Source organism: Cervus canadensis, chromosome 6 (genome assembly GCF_019320065.1).
Source record: "Cervus canadensis isolate Bull #8, Minnesota chromosome 6, ASM1932006v1, whole genome shotgun sequence".
Lineage (NCBI taxonomy): Eukaryota > Metazoa > Chordata > Mammalia > Artiodactyla > Cervidae > Cervus > Cervus canadensis.
In genome coordinates, this window is record NC_057391.1 from 37,737,860 (window position 1) to 37,758,728 (window position 20,869).

Here is a 20,869-nt window from a genome sequence, read left to right on the forward strand (position 1 = left end):
GCATTTATTAAGCATTTACTATTAAGCACTACTCTTAATTACATTAGATGTATTCAGTAACTCATTTAATCCTCACTGTAGCCCTAGTTAGCTTTTAACCCCTATTTTAAAAGAAGAGTTTAATTCTTCAAGTTCATGGCTAATAAGTACCCAAGCCACAATTTGAACCCAAATCATCTGGCTTCCAGATTGCTCTACTGTGCCTCTCAAAAATATAAGGGAGAGTGTACTTTACTTTGACACACATCTACTATATCTGACTTTGATTCTAGAGTAAACATGTGATTTGCGTTTGGGAAAAAAATTTAAAGTCAGCCACCTTAATTAGATGTCAAGTTCAAGCATTTAATTTTCCATTGAAAGTTTACCAAAACAGCAAATCCAAAGTTAGGGAAAACAGCTACATAAGACGAGCTTAATTTAGATTAAATATGTTGAGGCAGACATACCCATACACAGTACAAACCCCAGGATGATTCAATAGAGACTATTACTGGGTCTCATTCTTCAGGAATAGAGCTTTTCTGGTACTGTTTATTGCCAGAGGCTTCCTCCTTACTTAACCAAATTTTGCAAACTATAAAGCATAAAGCAAGTTGGAATTTTCCCTCTCAAATATTTTTAAAGGAAAATACCCTTTATGTAGTCAAAAAGGGAAAGAACTTGCTATTAAATCTACTTGCCATGTCTGAACCATGTTACCCTGTCTGCACACCACCCCTTGGCTGTATCATCTCTTGACTGTACTAGCACCAGCCCCTCTAGGTCTGCTTGCCTCCCTCTAGGTTCTTCACAGGACAACCGTAATGAGATTCTGAAAAAGAAAATTTGATCCTGTCATAGGCTTCCTCCTTTAAAATTCTTCCAAGAGCTTTTCCTTGTTGTTGGGATAAAAACAAATATCCTTCAGGAGGCCAATAAGGCTTTGCAGCCTCTGGTTTCTGGACACTATTACAACTCCTACATGTCTTTTTAAGGGCCTCACAGGGCCTTCATATAAGCTGTTCCCTCTATAAGCTTATTAACTCCTACTAATCTTTCAGACCACTGCTGAAACACTTCAACAGAAAGACCTTCCCTGACCCCCAAACCAGGTCAGTTACCTGCTATATGTGTTTATTTCTCTTAAGTTCCTTTTCCTCAAAACCCTTACTACAGTTGTAATTTTAAATGCCTTCATGTGGTTATTTGAATGTCCATCTCTAACTAGATTATAAGCTCCGAAGATACAGAATAGTGGTTTTTGCTTATTTCTAGCAGCTAGCGTAATATTTTATAGCTACTAAATGAATAACATGATAAGCTACTGAATCAAAGTGCTACATAAAGCAAAATAATGAGAAAATAGCATTTGGTGAATATTTGGTGTTTTTATCATTCCTTTCATTACTATCCTGTTATTACTATTCCTTTTCAGTTGTAAACTGAAAAGGTCAAGATAAATATATATTACAGAGTTAACTTGTTGAACATTACCTACAGAAATATGTATGTACTTGTATTTCATGTAACAGAAAAATGATTTCTCAGTATTCATATGACAATTGCTCCATGTAGGAATAATAGTTAATTAACATAACTACAACTCTATTTTCAGGCCAGTCATGCATCTTTAGATCAGAGCATTCATGGGACATTGGCTCTTAATTCTTAAATTTGCAATCAGAATGTTTTCAAAAATAAATATTATGAAATTGATAAGAAGCCAAAATAAATTAAGACAAATAGCTATGAAACCTGGACAGAAGTCTCCTGTTTCTCATCTTCTAGAAACAGCTTCACAAATCACTTGGAAAATCAGTCTAGAGGTAAACATAATAACCACATTTCCTATCCATTCTTGATGTTTCTTGAGAAGTGATCAAACAGCACCTGTTGTTGAAGACAGCAATAAGGCCTGCCTCTGATACTCAACCTCTGATTCTGAATTAGTTTGTTAGCTTGGACTGGTCAGGAGGCACTTCCTTCAGAATTTTCATGAGTGAATTTAAGCGGGTATGTGTTAACATTATCTTCTCTTTCAGCTGGGAAGAGAAATATAGATATCAGGGCATCTTAAATTTAACTTTCAATCTGATTCTAGAAGCCACTTCAGATTAAAACTAGTGATTGGGAGCTGGTAATATTACAACACATTTCATAAGTACATTTGTTCTATTATGAAAGGACTTTATACAACAAACCTAGAGCACAGTAAGGTGACAGATACAAACTTTCCTGTGAAAAAAGACCAGTCACTGATGCTGAGCATTGCTACTTCTAGTATCCTTCCTTCCTAGCCCTTATCACCAGGTAAGTGTTAACTCCGAAACTTGGGAAGACAAGAATAAAGTATGATCAGAAAGCTTGTGGAGACAGAAGTCTTTTCCTCTTTTTTCCCCCAGCTCAGAATAGCCATATCTAAAACCAAACTTAATGGTGTTACCCAGTTGCATGAAGTTACCATGGATAAGTCTTAGTTAAAAAAAAAAGAAAAAGAAAACACCCAACTTATTTCTGACATAGCACAAATCTACTTTTTATGATTTCAGATAAAAGAATACTAAAAATACATCGGGAAGTTTTGCTTAAGCAGGTCACTGTAGAGCCCATTAATCTTATTTGGGTGCCCTTGGACATAATGAATCATTTTTGTTACTTTCAAGATTTTTTTTTTCAGTCTTTAATGTTCAACATTTTTGCTGTGTATTGGGTATACTACTACTACTAAGTCGCTTCAGTCATGTCCGACTCTGTGCGACCTCATAGATGGCAGCCCACCAAGCTCCCCCATCCCTGGGATTTTCCAGGCAAGAATGCTGGAGTGGGTTGCCATTGCCATATTGGGTATAGTTCTCTGCTTCTATCTTACCTGATAAATGAGGTTTATCGAGGTCTTAGACATGTAAATTGTTTGTCATCAAATTCAGGTAGTTTTTAACCATTATTTCCTTGAACATTTTTTCTTTTTCCTCTCCCTTTTGTACTCCCATTACCGAAGCATATTTAGGCATGCTTATGGTATCCAACAAATCTCTTAAGCTACTTTATTTTCCTTCCTTCTTTCTTTCTCTCCTCTTCAGATTGCAGATCTCATCAATCTGTCTACAAGTTTGCTGATTCTCCAATCAGCTCAAATGTGTTGTTGAGCCACTCTACTGAAATTTTCATTTATTTATTGCACTTTACAATTCCAGGATTTCCGTTTAGGTTTTCTTTTTTCTTTCTCTTTAGGAACATTCTCTATTTAATGAGACACTCATCAGACCTTCCTTTACTTCTTTTTAAGTCTTTAAAAAAAAAATCATTTATTTATTTTTGGCTGTGCAGGGTCTTCTCGCTGCACAAGCTTTCCTCTAGTTGCCGAGAGCAGGGGCTACTCTCTAGTTGTGGCACACACGTTTCTTGCTGCGGTGGCTTCTTTTATTGCAGAGCATGGGCTCTAGGGTGCACAGGCTTCAGCAGTTGCGGCATGCATAGGCTCAGTAGTTGTGGCGCACAGGCTAAGTTGCTCCACAGCATGTGAAATCTTCCCAGGCCAGGGACTGAACCTGCGTCTCCTGCACTGGCAGGCAGATTCTTCACCACTGAGACACCAGGGAAGCCCCATACCTTCCTTTACTTCTTTAAGCATGGTTTCCTTTAGCCTTTTGCACATATTTTTAGGGCTTCCTTGGCTCAGTGGCAAAGAATCCACCTGCCAATACGATCCCCTGGAGAAAGAAATGGTGACCCACTCCAGTATTCTTGCTGGGGAAATCTCATGGACAGAGGAACCTGGTAGGCTAGAATCCATGGGGTCACAAAAGAGTGGGACACAACTTAGCAACTAAAAACAACAACATATTTTTAACTGCTGCTTTCAAGCTTTCGTTTGCGAAGTCTCAACACCTGGGCCTTTTCAAACAGTTTTTGATGCCTGTATTTTATCCTGTGTATGGGTCTTAACTTGTTTTTGCACAGCTCCTAATCTTTTATTGACAACCAGACATTTTTATTTTTGGCTGTGTTGGGTCTTTGTTGCCGCAGGGAAGCTTTCTCTAGCTGCAGTGCCAGTTGTGGTGCACGGGCTTCTCATTGCTGGTCTCTTGTTGCAGAGCTCCAGCTCTAGGGCAGGCAGACTTCAGTAGTTGTGCAGAGGTTCTAGAGTGCTTGGGCTTCAGTAGCTGTGGCACATGGGCTTAGCTGCCTTGCAGCATGTGGGATCTTCCCAAACCAGGGATCTAACCCATGACCCCTGCATTGGCAGGCAGATTCTTAACCATTACACCACAGGGAAGTCCCGAAAAACAAACATTTCAGATAATATATTATAGCAGCTTGGGTTATTAAACACCTGCCTACCTCCATCCAGATGGCTCAGTGGGTAAAGAATCCGCTTGCGATGCAGATGTGGGTTTGATCCCTTGGTTGGGAAGATCCCCTGGAGAAGGGAATGGCAACCCACTCCAGTATTCTTGCCTGGAGAATCTCATGGACAGTGGAGCCTGGCGGGCTACAGTGGAGCCGGACAAGACTCATCTATTTTGACAGTGCCCTGGGACATAAATTGCTCCATAGCTAATCCAATTAAAATCAAACTCATTTGTATGGGTAGTCTTTAAGGCCAGTCTTCTTTTGTTCTAACCCCAGAGGGCTCTTCTTAGCTGTCTGTTTCCCTGAGTCTCTCATAAATTTCTAACTTGTCTAAGGTTTAGCTTTTTGTTCACATAGACTACCAGTCTTCTTAGTTGCTCACCAACAAAATCTCCATTGTTTTGGGCAGCATCCTTAGATTTGAATATGCCCATACTCTTCCAAATAAAGTTAAATCTCTGGAAGAGATTCACAGCTACCTTTTTTTTTTTAAATAATCTGCCTTTTTTATGGGCTGTCAAGCTGGGGTGGAGATAGTGTCTCTCAGAATAATACCTCTGCTTTACCAGCAGGGGCCTGGACAGAGGTAGCTTCTGGTCTTTTCTGCTTGCCTCTGTCAGCATGAAGTGTCTGCCTTACAAGCATGCTGGGGCAAAGGACTCAGTAGGTTAGCACTTTTACCCTACTGTGGCTTTGGCAAAACTTGCAGACTACAAATGCCCGTTCTTGCCTAGAATAGAGCTTCTAATGAGAAAGGCTGATATTTAGCCTGCCCCTCCTGGGAAGACACCACAGCCCGAAGCTGAGAGCTAGGGGAAAAGGACCCCCGTGTTCTTGGCTATATCTGCCCAGATGAAGTCTCCCTCCCTCTGAGCTGGAGATGCAGGGGAGGGAGAGAGGGAGCAGGTCGTGGCGTGGCTCTAATGCCACAGGCTTTCACTGCTCTTACCAAGGTTTCGTAGACTTGCTTGAATATCTCTTCATTTGCTTTATTCCTTGAAGAAAATTTCCACAGACTTAAGGTAGCTATTTTCTTTGTCATTTTCTTCAATTATGGCAGTTTTGTTGGGCAGGGGGGTCCATGGAGTTACTCAGGCCATTTCAGAAGTTATCTCCCATACAAATTATTTCTAATCACAGTATTTACTGATCCTGCTCACCAACTTAGTTGCTCAGAACAAGGTTTGTCAAACTATGGACTGTGGGGTGACCTGCTGCCCATCTGTTTTAATAAAGTTTTATTCCAAGAAAACTATATCCATATTTTATATATTGTCTATGGCTGCTTTTGTACTATAATAGCAGAACTGAAAAGCAGAGACATCATGGTTGAGCTTAAGATATTTGTCATCTGATCCTTTACAGAAAAAGTTTGCCAATTCCTGGCTTAGAACATGGTTTCATAAGCTTAGTTAACTGTACAAAAAAGAAAAATAAAACACTGTTCTATCCTAGAAAGTACTTAAACTCTGAAAAATAAATGCCCTGGTTACTAAATGTATAATTACCAAGGAATAAACTATTAAGAGTGCTAAAAACAAAACCAACAGTAAATTCTAAGGTTGTTCTGAGGGTAGTAAAGTAATAGCCAAATTTCTATTTAGAATGAGTCAGCAAGCTACCAAAACAAACCTGCTTTCTTCAACTCAAAGCCATCAAACACTAGTAAAACCCATTTAAATAAGAACACTTATTTAAAGCTTATTGTTATTAATAATAATGCTTTTCAACACTCTTTCCTCTGAGATATCTAAGTGTAAGGTGCTTGCAAGGAGGTCGGATTTATGAAGGATGACAGTCCATACCCAGCACAGAAAGGAAGAATAGGAATGTGGAGCTCAGCAGCTCTCCACCTCCTCCTGAACCAAACCTGACAATACGGCTTCACTATTTTGCTTTCTATCACAGATTCAGTAAGGAATGCCAAACCAAGTATAAAGAATTATTAGAGTATCCACCATTTCACTATCCCTAAGTTCATGGGTACAGATTATCAGGAACTGTCTATATTAAAGAAAACACACAACCATGATGAAAATTTACCTCTGCAACCTTTTCTGCTAGAGGGACGATGTGGATATCCATCTCAGATGCATTTATGATGGCTTTTGTTTTTAAGAGGTAGCTAGATAGAAAGCATAAAGAGAAAACATTAGTACCATACCACAGTTATGGTGATCAAAGAAACAAACTTGCAATACCTGTCAAGCAAAGATTGCCTTCTTCCTGATACCCATTTCTAGATTCATAATGTATTTTGCAGGAAAAGCATTCTCAATTACCAAGTCATCAGAGAGACCCTATGCCTCATCTCACCCCTTTCCAGCCCGGAATCCACTAGTCAAAATTACCCCAGGACAAACTAAAGCCAGAAAACCAGGGTCACATGAATAACTGTAATGAGTGTAGGCCTCACACACCACCAGTAGACTGTGTAGCACAGTTAGAAGGAAAGTAATCACATTGTGACAAACACTTGGTTGCCTACCCAACAGCCATTCCTCAACGCTCTCTTGCTAACAGAACCCAGATTTTGCTTAGGGCAGCAGTGTGCCCAGTCCTAAGAGATGAATCATACCTGTTCGAGGCTAACTCTGAAAATCTTATTCCCTACTGTCACATAGCTGCTTTCTCAGCTTAAGGGACCTATTCCCTGCATTCCCACACTTTCCATATCCTTTTCCTTCCAGTTCTGGATGCTACTATTTATGGATGTGACGCTTAACACCTGCAGCATACAAGAGAAAAAGGCCATGAGAACCAGCGATGCTAACCCACAGCTCTGTCACGGCTGAGCTGCTAGGACAATCCTGGAGTAGCCGACTGTCCCACCCTGTTCTTAAAGCCACTCTTAGGTTTTCTGTTACTAGCAACCAAATTCATTCCAATACCTACAGACATAGATGTATCATAGTCCCAGACTCAGGCTACTATACTTTCCTAATTTCTTTTTTTTTAATTTTTTATTATTTTTATGTTATATTGGACTATAGTTGATTAACAATGTTGTATTGGGGTGCAGCAAAGTGACTTAGTTATACATCTATCTAGTCTTCCTGATTTCTACTTAATCAAAAAGAATGTATTGACCTTTGAGTCCAGTTCCGCATTTTAAAGACTTAAGACATTACTTAAAATCAATAGTTTTTTCAAATTTATATTAAAATTTTTTGTTACTAAAAGCTTACTTCCCTAAGCAAAAACTCAATTACAACTGTGCTAAAGTAATTCCTTATAACTGTTTCTAAAAAAAGATTTGAGGTTATTAATAGCATACATTTAGAGATACTTTTCCTCATATCTTTAAACCTAATTCTAAATAAATAAAATTATTTAAGAATGATCTAGATAATGAAAGAAATCCCAATCCATCTCAAGAACATATTTCCTGTTAAAAATCTGCACTGAAGAACCTCATGATAAAGGGGTTTATCAAAGCGCATTAAAAAGAGAAGGAAAGTTCTGTTTTATGAATGGAAAAACAGGCTTTGGAGTTAAGACATGGACTCAAATCTCAGCTCCTCCACATCTCCAATCCCATTTTCTTAAAAACACATTGAAGGAAGCATAGCACCTGGTCATCAATGGCTGTTTTTGTTTCTGATGATAATGAAAAAACTTTGATGGATGTTTCAATTTGTAGAAATAACAGAAAAGCTTAACAAAAAGTAGAATTTATAATTAGAAATATAAGAAATATCTAAAGTAATTCATAAGAAGGAACAACCAACAGGGAACTTTTTCTGACTTTATAAGGCCACGTGATAATTATTTTTTACTTAGGTCAGGTCTGTTCCTTATCCCATCACCTGGGAGTAGTATCACACAGGATACAGATATGCCCACCACGTCATGCACTGTGGGAGGCAAACAGAGGCTGGGTACGAACTTGAAAAGTGTTTATCACATCATTATTTTGCAAAAACTTCCCTTCCAAAAGGTCCTGGAATGAAAGAGTATCTTCACAGTATGATTATCAACATGTGGTGGTATTATGAGACATTTACAATAGTCATATATTATGAGACTATATTTTGGTCCCATGGCCATCTTTTTTTTGTAAGAGCAGTATAGCACCTGGCTTTAGCATCTTCTCTAATACAAACATTCTGCCTTTTCTGGAAAACGTTTCAAAATTTATTTGCTTAAGAAAATGTAAGTCTACTTACCACACCATTTTGTCACTGGAAAGGCAGAAGTGGCCTCTCAAGGCAGCCAGGGCAGCATGGGTAGAATATAGGTGGAAACCAATGGGAATCTCACAGGAACTACAGAATAAAAGGTTGTAAGTGCTGGAGGAAAAAAAAACAGGATATGAGTAACAAAAAAAAAATCAGAGAACAAATACAAAATAACGTCTCTGGACTCATTTCTAAAAGCTAGACTATAATAGGAATGAAACTGAAGAAATGTCACATTCAAGAAAGGTTAATTACACCCTAGATGACAGATAACTTTGTGAATTCTGGCTACAAAAGCAATCATGGATACACAACTGTCACTTCACTAAAGTAATTTATATCTGAAAAGCAGAAAAAGAGCTAACTAATCAGATTAACATTTAAACATATAAAACTATACATAACCATATAAATTAGCCACCATCAAGTCAATTTTCAGTTGAAGTAAAACAGTCAAGTTGACTAGGGCTTATTAAGCAATTTATTAATAGAATGCAAATCAGGATTTTTTTGCAGATGTAACAACAACAAAAAAATTACCCAGACAAAATGAAAAAGAAATTGTATGATCCTAGCAAGTCATCCTTTATCCTCTAAAAGATAAGGAATCAGGAAATGTGGTTTTAGTTCTATTTAAACCATTTGAGTAACTAATTTACCTTATTTGCTAGTATATAAGACAAAACACCTCTTGATGAAAGTGAAAGAGGAGAGTAAAAAAGTTGGCTTATGGAGAAGGAAATGGCAACCCACTCCAGTATTCTTGCCTGAGAAATCCCATGAAGGGAGGAGCCTGGCAGGCTACAGTGCATGGGGTAACACCTAATTTTATCTTGGCAATTTTTCATTTTTCCTCCAAAAGAGGCACTCCTCAGTTGTGTTAGCTTCGACTCCAATGAATCTGGACTGATCCCTGACTCAAGATACTTAAGAAAGACACTTATAGTGATGATATTCATAGATTTTATATATGCATTGAAGACATACATACCAAATCTTGTACACAGAAAAATTAGTCATCTGTACACTGAAAAGTCAAAAGTAATAGTTCCTATGTGCTGGGAACATGAGAAAATATTTTTTCTCCTCCCCCCCTTTTTTTTTTTAAAAGTTTTCCGTGATTGGGAGAAGTTTTTTCAAAATGGTGGAAAGTGAATTTTATAGAAACCCAGTAAATAATTTTCAAGAAAATTTAAAAAGCAAAAAAAAATACAACTAAAATTCCATGACTCCAACAAAACTATTTTAAGTTTTACACTTTCTTTGCTATGATTTGACCACATTCACTGTCTTATAGTTACAACAAAATAAATATTTATAATTTACTTACTAAGCAAAAAAAAAAAAAGTTGGCTTAAAGCTCAACATTCAGAAAACTAAGATCATGGCATCTGGTCCCATCACTTCATGGGAAATAGATGGGGAGACAGTGGAAACAGTGTCAGACTTTATTTTTTTGGGCTCCAAAATCACTGCAGATGGTGATTGCAGCCATGAAATTAAAAGACACTTACGCCTTGGAAGGAAAGTTATGATCAACCTAGACAGCATATTAAAAAGCAGAGACATTACTTTGCCAACAAAGGTCCGTCTAGTCAAGGCTATGGTTTTTCCAGTGGTCAGGTATGGATGTGAGAGTTAGACTATGAAGAAAGCTGAGCGCCAAAGAGTTGATGCTTTTGAACTGTGGTGTTGGAGAAGCCTCTTGAGAGTCCCTTGGACTGCAAGGAGATCCAACCAGTCCATCCTAAAGGAGATCAGTCCTGGGTGTTCATTGGAAGGACCGACTGATGCTGAAGCTCTAATACTTTGGCCACCTCACGCAAAGAGTTGACTCATTGGAGAAGACCCTGATGCCAGGAGGGACTGGGGGCAGGAGGAGAAGGGGACGACAGAGGATGAGATGACTGGATGGCATGACCGACTCGATGGGCATGAGTTTGAGTAAACTCCGGGAGTTGGTGATGGACAGGGAGGCCTGGCGTGCTGCGATTCATGGGGTCGCAAAGGGTCGGACACGACTGAGCAACTGAACTGAACTGAACTGTACTGAATTCACTGAGTACTTTGTTGTCACTTCTAAATCACAGTACAGACATGATACAAAGTTCACCAGGCAGTATTCAAGGACATAACTTTCAACCTGTGTTTTTCTCCAGGTTCCTAGGTTACAGCAGAATTAGTCCTGCTGTAGTTTATTACAAATTCCAGGTTTAATGCAAGTGTATAAGTCCTAGTTATGTCAAATGATTATAGTTTATAAAAAATGCTTTTCACTATACACTTAAAGATCATTTTCTCCTTTTTTCCCCTCCTAGACATAATTTTCTTAAATTCACTTCACTTGCACAACCCACGAGGGAAATGTGGCCCTCAGAAGATCTTAAAACCTTTACACAAATATCTTTTCCGTTTAATTAAAACATCAAGCTTGTACGAGACAATCAGGTAAACGGAGCATCCTTCAAATACACTGTATGAACGGTACAGACTTTTCTCCCAGTGGAAGATAGGAAAAAACTTCTCGTCTAAGTCGGTTCCACGCTCTTCAACCTCAATAAGTCAGGGAATAACTAGAGACAGTTCTTGAATTTTCAGTACGTACCTGCCTTTGAGCGAGCCTTCAATGCCAACTAGGAACGGAGCCTCCAAAACTACATTATTTGTGACTCCTAGAAGGCAAACACAGGTCAGAATGGCTATCTGTGAAGCACTGAAAGGGAAAGCCTCTGCCAGCCAGAAAGGCTCATCATGGCCACGAATATCATAAAAAGTTATTCGCCCCCCGCTCCTGGCAAAGGAGTTAATTTCCTTCCAAATTTTCATCCCGCTTTCCTCCCAGCCGGCTCTGTCACCCAGTGAGAAGGCGCCGCGCTCACTCACTGGAGAAGACCACGGCCCCGAGGGACCGCGACAGGTCCCAGGCGAGGTGCACAGAGTCAGCGAGCACGGCGTGGCACTGCGCGCACTGGAACACGGCGCACCGCTCGGGCTGCAGCCATCGCGGCAGCCGCGGGCGGGACGGCCGCTCCTCCAGCCCCAGCCCTGCGGGGCCGACCGGCGAAGACCCTTTCACCACCTGCGTGTCCCACTCCATGGAAGTCGTAAAAGAAGGTTCATCAATCGCCTTCTTAGCCCTATCACAGAAGTCACCCCGTGGCTGCTTTGCAATTCCAGAGATAGGCCTCCGCGGCCGAGCAGCCATCTTCCCGCAGCCGGCGCCACAGTTTCAGACTATTCAGGCCCCGCCCCAAGTTCGGTTCCTGCGTCCTCATTGGACAACGTGAACCGGGGGCTCTGCCGCGCACTTTGTTGCCTGGACACGCCGTTTGGCGCCTAGGTGTTGGGGAGGTGTGGAGGAGATCGTGGGTCAGGTGGAAGGGAAGTCAACCATGCTATTGGTCAGCACCAGAAGACCCCGCCTTTAACGCATTTTTAACCAATGGAAGTGCAGCTTACGTATTTAAACTCGCTTTAAATATCGGTTTGGTCAACGCTTTGAGTGGCGCCAGAGCGTTGAGCGGCGCTTTAGCGAGTTTAGTACGGGACCTCTGCGTGGTTGCCTGGATTGCAGTTCGCCATGATCGTTCCCTCCCTGGAGGAGCTGAACTCCTTCAAGTACAGTGACCTGCAGAACTTGGCCAAGAGTCTGGGCCTCCGGGCTAACCTGAGGGTACGGGGCCGGTGACGGGGGGTTAGGATATGTGGCTTCTTTGAGACGCTGTGGGAGGGGACCGAGCGGGAATTTCGAGGGCTGAGACGGCTGTCCCGGCCCTGGGGCTGTAGATTTTGGTTCACCCAAGGGTCCAAGTAACTGTGCAAAGCCGAAAGGGTGTCTGAAAGTTTTCACCTTTGTTGAGGGATTCAGAAAGATCCCCGCCTCCAAAATTGTTTGCTTTGGTTTTATTGGGAGTACTGTGATATTTATCAGGCCATCGGTTAGGAAACGCAGGCCCTTTAGAAAACTAAAGGAATGCTGCATCTAAACGCCAATTAGTACGCAGTCGCGAAAAACTCCAAACAGCTAACAGTTCTGTAAATTAAGAGGTCCCAAAATTTCCTGCTACTTGAATGGAAGGCCTGGAAGAAAGGATGATTTTTAGGGACCTCTCCCGTGGATAAGTTTTTATAACTCAGCTCTGATTCAGTAGGATCGTTCGTCTATTGGTCATTGTTGTGGTAGTTTTCTATTCAAAACCGATGAGGTCTTTGACTCTGATACTGCCAAACGTTTGGGGCAAAATGTTCAATTCGGGATTGGATGTATATATTGTTCTGTATATTTAGTGGAGTTTTCCCACATAATATTGAAGTATACTCTGGAGATTTATTCTGTAAGCTGTAGTATTTAAACTGAGTGAATGTTTAGATCAGTCCTCACAGATATTTTAAGTGGTTAAATTAATTAAAATAATCAGTACCCAGGTACCAGTTGGGGCTAAAGGATAAAGAACTATCTCTGGAGATGTTTTTGAGCTATAGTATGAATAATGGCTTCCCAATACTTCATGAACAAAGTCTTAATTCCTTAGTTTAAGTCCCTTAATTTTTTTTGCAGTCTGGCTGGAATCTTTTATCCAAGGCAGCAGCATCCAGACTGCTGCGTGAACACTTGGCACCTTTGTCCATCTTTCTGCCTTTGCTAATTCTGATCCTTTGACCTCAGATCCCTTTCTCTCTCCTTTATCTGCATGAATAATTTCCAATTACTCTTCACAGTCCAACTGAAATGTCATCACTGACCTGGCACCTTTTCTTTTCGCCTCCTCTTCCTTCCCTTGGCCACAGGTCCACCGCCTCAGTAATCCCAGGGACCCTCCACACCTTTAAGGCAGTGTAATTTCAAGTACTTTTTCTGAACTCTTGCAGGCTTCCACCATGCACTCTAGTTATTTGTATCTCTACGTTCTCTTCTCTACTGAATGTTAAGTGCCTTGAACAGAGATCTCATCTGTCCACCTTGGAAGTCTTTATAGCACTAAGTGCAGTACGTTTTATTTGGGATATGTTGGATTGTTATTCAGAACTACGATTTACAATCACTCCTTGGCAGTGCTAGAGTAATGCACCAGAGAGTAGTTCTTTTGACAAGAGTTATTATGGAGGTTTCCTACTTGAGTTTGGAGCTCTGGCTAACATTAAGGCCCCATAACTTTTGGATCTCTGAAGAGCTATTGCAAGTTCGAAAGTGGGGACTCAGGTTCAATTTTTCACTTTTTCTGAAAGTCTCACCTATGTTTTTCTCATAACCAAATGCAGCCAGTTTCTCCTTTTAAAATCTAACTTCCACGCAGTCAACAGTGTTCTTTTCTTTTTATAAATTTATTTTATTCAAGTAGAGTTGATTTACAATGTTGTGTTAATTTCTGCTCTACAGCAAGGTGACTCAGTTGTACGTATATATATTTTTTTTCTTCATTATAGTTTACCACAGGATATTGAATATGCTTTCCTGTGCTATACAGTACCACCCTGTTGTATATACATTCTGTGTGTAATAGTGAGATACTACTTTTAATAGTAAGGGAAAAGGAAGGGACAGTTACTAAGATTTATTGTACAGCCACTGGTCCTTTTCTCACTATTATTACAAGCTTAGATTATAAAGACTTCTGCTCTTTCCACTTTATTGCAGCTTCCTTCCTTCTCCTGGCAAAACTCCACAACTGGTTAAACCCAGCTATACGCTTAATCCTTACTTGTACTAACCAGCTGACCCTCGCTGGAGAAGATCATCTAACTTTGTTCACTGTGCTTAATTTAAATGTGACCATGAATTTAACTTATGATTTATTTGATTCTCCTACATGTCTTTGGTAGTCATTAATTTTCCCATTATTAAGGGTAATTATTTCCAATCTTCTTATCTCAAATTGGCTCCCTTCCAACACTTGATGACTTCTCCTCTTAGGTCATGGAAAAACAGATGCAGTCAAGCTGAGAATTACCTCATCTTTCCATCCCCAGACCCACCTGTTATATGTTATAGTAAAAGGCTGTGCCTAAGGGAAGCCTGGCCGTTTGTGCTAGAGATCCCATTGCCCTCTCTGGGGCTACAACTCCTGCAATTATTCCTCTCTGCTACATCAGTTTCTCTTAGTCTGCTGGCTCATTTCCATAATGTGCACAATCACATTTTATGTTAATTTTTATTTATTTTTACTTGTGTCTGTGCTGGGGTCTTCATTGCTGCTCAACAACTTTCTCTAGTTGTGGTGAGCAGGGGCTACTCTCTAGTGGCAATGCGTGAACTTCCCATTGCAGTGGCTTCTCATTGTGGAGCATGAGCTCTAGGGCACACAGGCTTCAGTAGTTGAAGCACCGAGACTCAGCAGTTGTGGCTTCCAGCTGCTAGAACACCTGCCTCTGCCGCAGGCACCTCATTTCATCATTGTTTCATGTTTGAGGTGTTCTCAGCATTTTTTTTTTTTTAATTTCTTTCTTTATTAGCTCTATCAGAATCTTCATTGTGTCATGTGGGATCTTCCGTTACTGCACATGGACTCTCTAGTTGTGGCCTGAAGGCTCAGTAATTGCCCTGTGGCATGTGGGATCTCAGTTCCTGGACAAGGGATTGAACCTGAGTCCCCTGCATTGCAAGGCAGATTCTTAACCACTGGACCACCAGGGAAGCCCTTTCACAGCATTTTAAGGTGTTCTAGAAATCTGTGCAGCATACAGATTTAACAATACTTTAAAATTTGCTAAGAGGATAGTTTTTTGTTTTTTTTTTTCCTGCAGAACCACATGACATGAGGATCTTACTTCCCTGACCAGGAATTGAACCTGTGCCCCTTGCAGTGTAGCGTGGAATCTTAACCACTGGACTGCAAGGGAAGTCCCAAGAGAATAGGTCTTATGTTAAATGCTCTTACCTCCAAAAAAACCAAAACCCACAGAATTCAAACAGAACAGTAGGAAACCTGGAGATGATAATGGTATGGTAGTGAAGATAGGTTCACAAGTGGTAAAGAACCCATCTGCCAATGCAGATGTAAGAGATGCGGGTTTGAACCCTGGCTTGGGAAGATCTGGAGGAGGGCATGGCAGCCCACTCTAATATTCTTGCCTGGAGAATCCCATGGACAGAGGAACCTGGCTGGCTATAGGCCATGGGTCACAAAGAGTTGGACACGACCGAGCAACTTATCACACAAACATATCAATTTGTATACATTAAATATCAACAATATCAGTCATACCTCAGTAAAGTGATTGAGGGGAAAATAAGTCAGAAGAACCAAGAGTGCCTAATTCTCTCCTACCAATTTACCCACTTCCCAAGAGAGTTTCAAGAAACAACAACAAATAGAAAAGAGTATGTTCCTTTATTACTACTAGCTGACATGGTGCTTGATACCTTGATGCAGAGCCTTCGGGTAAAACTCACAGCCTAAGCACAGCCTATCCTGTGCCCAGAAGCTCAAACTAAACTGGGATATCTGCCTTTCTTGCCTGGTTGTTGTTATTGTTCAGTTGTTAAGTCGTGTCCGACTCTTTGTGAACCCCTGGACTGTAGCCTGCCAGATCCTCTGTCCATGGGATTTCCCAGTCAAGAATACTGGAGTGGACTGCCATTTCCTTCTCCGGGGATCTTCTCAGCCCCGGGATCGAATGTCTCCTGCATCTCATCCACTGAGCCACCAGGGAAACCCATTCTTGCCTGGACATGTGGCCAGTTGTAAACGGTACAAGCAGAGAACAGAGACTGGTAGCTGGGCCCCCCTTGAGAAGGAAATCTGCATGGCTGGTAGAAAGAGGGAGCCCAGCCATGTGCTTGAGCTTCTAAAGCACAGGAAAACATAACCCATCAGATTGGTATTCCTCTTTCAGGAAAGACCTGGAAGAAAGGTTCCCTTGGTGGAAGGAGGAACTAGAAGTTCCCTTTCCCCAGAGACCTATAACCATCCTCCTAAGACTCTGTATTTGGAGTTCTCCATCTTTGGGTCTGAGCTTGCCAGGTGGTGCTGGTGGCTCAGACTGTAAAGAAGCTGCCTGTAATGGAGAAGACCTGGATTGGATCCCTGACGTCAGGAATGTCCCCTGGAGAAGGGAATGGTTACCCACTCCACTATTCTTGCCTGCAGAATTCCATGAACAGAGGAACCCTGGCGGGCTGCAGTCCATGGGGTCACAAAGAGACACGACTGAGCGACTAACACATGCACACATTTTAGGGACTGCCCACATACCTCCCCCCACTACCACCACACACACATGTGCTTCACCAGGTACCCAAGCCAGAAACCTGGGTGTAATAAAATTGCCCTTTTCCTCAGCCCCCACATTCACATTGATTTTACGTACTAGGAAGGTTATTAATTCATCCATGTAGCCTCAGCCCTGTTCTAACTCAGGCCACAGTTGTCTTCTGGTTTTCCTACGACAGCCTCCTTGCAGGTTCCCTGTCTTTCATCCTGCCCTCATCAAATGTATCATGCGCATTGTACAGACAGAGTCATCATCCCAAAAAATACAGAACCAACTGCCCTGCAACAAACTCTGTAGACTGCCTTTAAAGGTCATCCTCTTAAAGAGTCTTACAAGGCCTGGTAGGATCAGGCCCACTTTCCCAATAGTCTCTCTCACAGCCCATCTAAACAGCTCCCTGCTCAGCCCACACTGAACTTTAGTTCTTCAGACTGCACTCATTCTTGCCTTCCCATGCAATTCCCTACTTCCCACTCTCCTATTTGTTCTTCTGCCTCAGCATCTAGTGACCTCATGCCTTTATCTGAGAACTGGAATGTACGTTTACCTACTGAAGTCAACCCTAGTGCAGCACCTACCTGTGTTCTCACACGACATCTAAGCTTCCTTATGCTGGCATTTACCCCACTGCACTGTAATTGCCACTTTCCTCTCTGACTTCCCCATTGTGCTATGAAGTCTGTGGGGACAGGAACCAAGTCTATCTTGGTCATCCTACTCCAGCCTGTCTAGAGGACACTTTGATGAATACAAGAACAGGAGATGTCCAATGAATCTTTCTTGCTTATTTGATTTTTGACTCTACTGATAAGGTCTTTCACTTTTCTGCAGGCAGACAAGCTCTTAAGGGCCTTAAAAGCTCACCTTAAAAATGAAGCAAGAAAAGAAAATGAAAATCAGGTAAGTAACATTTTCATCACCTATTAAATAGCAAAACAATCAGTTAATGAGTGAGAAACACAGTTGGTGATGACTTAAGACATGGTATTTGTTACCAAAGTAGTTGTAAATCCTTTTATTATTCTTATAAATGGCAAAACTGCCTCTGTAGTCTGTTAAGCAAGATCTTTCAAATAAATGCAAAGGTTAATTACTAGTTGCTAAATGTATGCCAAATTGTATGAATGGGGAGGGAACTGGATTTGAAGTCAGAAAAACCAAGTAGGAGCTCTGTCTTTTGTGTGTATGTAACCTTGGAAAACTCATATTATTGATTCTTCGTTTCCTGTTCTTTGAAATGGAAATAACATCTTCTCTGCTGAATTTAGTGTTACGAGAATCAAATGCAGTGGAGACTATGAGAGTGACCTGTGGTAGTCTATGAACCACTGCTCCTGAGAGTGATTGTCATGGCTGCTGCAGACCCACACCAAAGAGTTTTGACAAGGCTTGATACCTAAAGGGGTCAATGATATTAGCCGTTGTTTTTATTAGTTATAGCGTAAATTAATTTGTGCACTTTTAATAATTTGTGGGCATTCCCTGGTGGTCCAGTGTTTGGGACTTGACACTTTCACTGCCATGGGCCTGGGTTCGATCCCTGGGTGGGGAACTGAGATCCTGCAAGCTGAGCAGTGCGGCCAAAAAACTAGTAATAATAATTTGCTTGTTTACATACACTAATATACCTTTGAATGCTTTGCTAGCCTAGTTTTTTAGCTTGGGTTAAGTGTGATTATTTCTTTTTGAATACTTTGTAATTCTTGACTGTGCCTATAATTTCATGCTGGAGAGTTTTAAAATTATCTCTTGCATATGTGATATGTTTTTTATTCAGTTTAAATTCTGATTCTTCCTGAGCATTGTAACTGTATACATGGGACATGGCAGATTAATGTCTTTTTTCCAGGATGAAATTCAGACTTCTGCATTCTCTTGTGATGAGACTGAGATACAGACCAGCAGCCAGGAACATGCTGAGAGGGAGCCGGATGACCATGTCACCAAAACCAGAGGAAGGCGTAAGACTGTCCACAGGAGCCCTGACTCGCAGGCAAATGGAAATGTGCAAACTGAAAAGAAGCTACCACCTGTGCCCAATCTGGTATATTATTAGGGAGCTTTCTCTTATTCGCTTATGAGGTCAGGTGATGGTAAACACTGCTCTGAGCTCAGACCCAAGTCTGGCTTTATCATCACACCTCAGGGACTGGCACTCGGGAAGTACTTATTAAGTACTAAGCACAGGGACTTCTCTGGTGGTCCAATGGCTAGGACTCCATGCTTTCACTGCTGAGGGCCCAGGTTCAATCCCTGGTTGGGGAACTAAGATCCCACTAGCTGTGGGGTGCAGCCAAAATAGAAGTATTAAGTTCAAATTAAATGTTTGTTAAATAAATAGGAATAGTCATTAAGTGTTTACTTAAGTAAGGTGTATAGTAAATAAGAGGGAAAGAGATACCGGTATCAAATACAATTTTTTTTTTCCTCCTTCCTAACTTGTCCTGGGCCTGGTGATCAGCTTGGTCTTTGAGCAGTGTCGTCATGAGATTCCAGGCACTTTCCCCACCGGCTTTGATAGGATTCTGGTTCTATTATCCTTTCATTCAAATGTAACTTTTATAAGATGGTCCTAACTTTTGTGTTCTAGCTTTGTGTAAGACCTTACTTGTTGGCCTGTCCAGGTCTTTCACTGTTTCTCCTCCCTCGGAGAGCTTCCTCTGCCATATATGCCTTCCAGTTGTCCCTAGTCTCTCCTGTGCCCAAATGCACATGCTCACAACACATGGTGAGGCAAAGAACCTGATCTGCCATTCAAAAGAAGCTTAGTCTCTTCCTTTTCTTCCTTTAACTCCTTTTCCCCCTCAATTTGGTACCTATCTTTGGAAGACAGTGATTACTTTTTTCTTTCCTTTTTTTAATGTCTGACTATAATGGTGTTTTTAATGATATAATTATTTTTTATTTTTTGGATATTTTTTTTAATGATATAATTTTTTTCTTTTGGCTCTGCTGGATCTTTTTTGTGACTTGCAGGCTCTTCAGTTGCAGTTCACTGGCTTAGTTTCCCTGCAGCATATGGGATCTTCGTTCCCCCACCAGCGATCGAACCCATGTCCCCTGGACTGGAAGGCGGATTCTTAACCACTGGACTAACAGAGAAGTCCCTAATGATATTTTTTTTTAATTGAGGTATAATCGACACATAACACACTATCAGTTTTGGGTGTACAATGTAATGATTCAATATTTGGGGTGATCATTTCACAGTATATACAGTGTCTAGTTAACATCCATCTCCTCACATGGTTAGATTTTTCTTGTGATGAGACCTTTTCAGATTTACTCATGGCAGTTTTCAAATGTGATTACTTGTCATTTAAATCATTTATTTCTTTCTAAAATTTGTAGCAGAATCATTCAGAGATAAAAATATGTGGCCCTACTGAATCCCAGAATCAAGAAAAGCATGAAAGCCAGGTTCTCAGAACTGCTGTAGAAATTACTTCTCCACCGAAAGAGAATCAAGGAGATGGGAATGCAGTGTCCTCGGGAAAACGTGGACTGGATGGTATGCAAGTCATTTTTTAAAAATCCAAAATTGCTAGGGTGACTGTGCTTTAGTTCACTAGGACTGCCATAACAAAGTGCCACAAACCGGGCAACTTAGAAATTTATCCTCTCACAGTTCTGGAGGCTAGAGTCTAAAATTAAGGTGTCAGTAGGGCCATTCTCTTCCACACTGGGGAGAATCCTTCCTGGCAGCTTTGTACCTCTGGTGATGGTTATAGACCTTGGCTTGCAGCTAAAGCTCTGCCTCTTCGTCATGTGGTATTCTCTCTGTGTGTCGTTTTCTTTATATTGTCTTAAAAGGACACCAGTTATATTGGCTTGTGTGTGTCTGTGCGCTCAGTCATGTCCGACTCTTTGCAATCCCATGGACTGTAGCCCACCAGGCTCCTCTGTCCATGGGATTCTCCAGGCAAGAATATTGGAGCAGGTTACCATTTCCTTCTCCACGGGATCTTCCTGACCCAGGGATCGAACCCTGCGTCTCTTGCATCTCCTGCATTGGCAGGCAGATTCTTTACCACTGCACCACCTGGGAAGCCCAGGTCTATCCCAGTGACCTCAGCTTAAGTTGATTACATCTACAAAGACCCTTTGCAAATAAGGTCATTTCACAGTTACTAGAGATTAAG

General features: G+C 41.1%; 2 protein-coding genes across 2 annotated transcripts in view; one reads left to right on the forward strand and one right to left on the reverse strand.

Annotated features, from left to right (window-relative positions):
• Nucleotides 1-324: 324 nt before the first annotated feature.
• On the reverse strand, nt 325-11,782 carry OIP5 (Opa interacting protein 5). Its single transcript, XM_043471525.1, has 5 exons — nt 11,400-11,782; nt 11,122-11,188; nt 8,505-8,627; nt 6,379-6,460; nt 325-2,024 (listed from the first exon to the last, which is right to left on the reverse strand). Exons 1-5 carry the CDS (start codon nt 11,719-11,721, stop codon nt 1,929-1,931), a joined length of 690 nt encoding a protein of 229 aa, XP_043327460.1. The 5' UTR covers nt 11,722-11,782; the 3' UTR covers nt 325-1,928.
• A 220-nt stretch (nt 11,783-12,002) lies between these two features.
• NUSAP1 (nucleolar and spindle associated protein 1) overlaps nt 12,003-20,869 on the forward strand; it is a 28,198-nt gene continuing 19,331 nt past the window's right edge. Inside the window, exons 1-4 of the mRNA XM_043471521.1 lie at nt 12,003-12,189; nt 17,559-17,627; nt 18,577-18,771; nt 20,079-20,238. Of these exons, the coding sequence (XP_043327456.1) occupies nt 12,097-12,189; nt 17,559-17,627; nt 18,577-18,771; nt 20,079-20,238 (517 nt within the window). The 5' untranslated portion in view covers nt 12,003-12,096. The remainder of the gene's footprint in view (nt 12,190-17,558; nt 17,628-18,576; nt 18,772-20,078; nt 20,239-20,869) is intronic.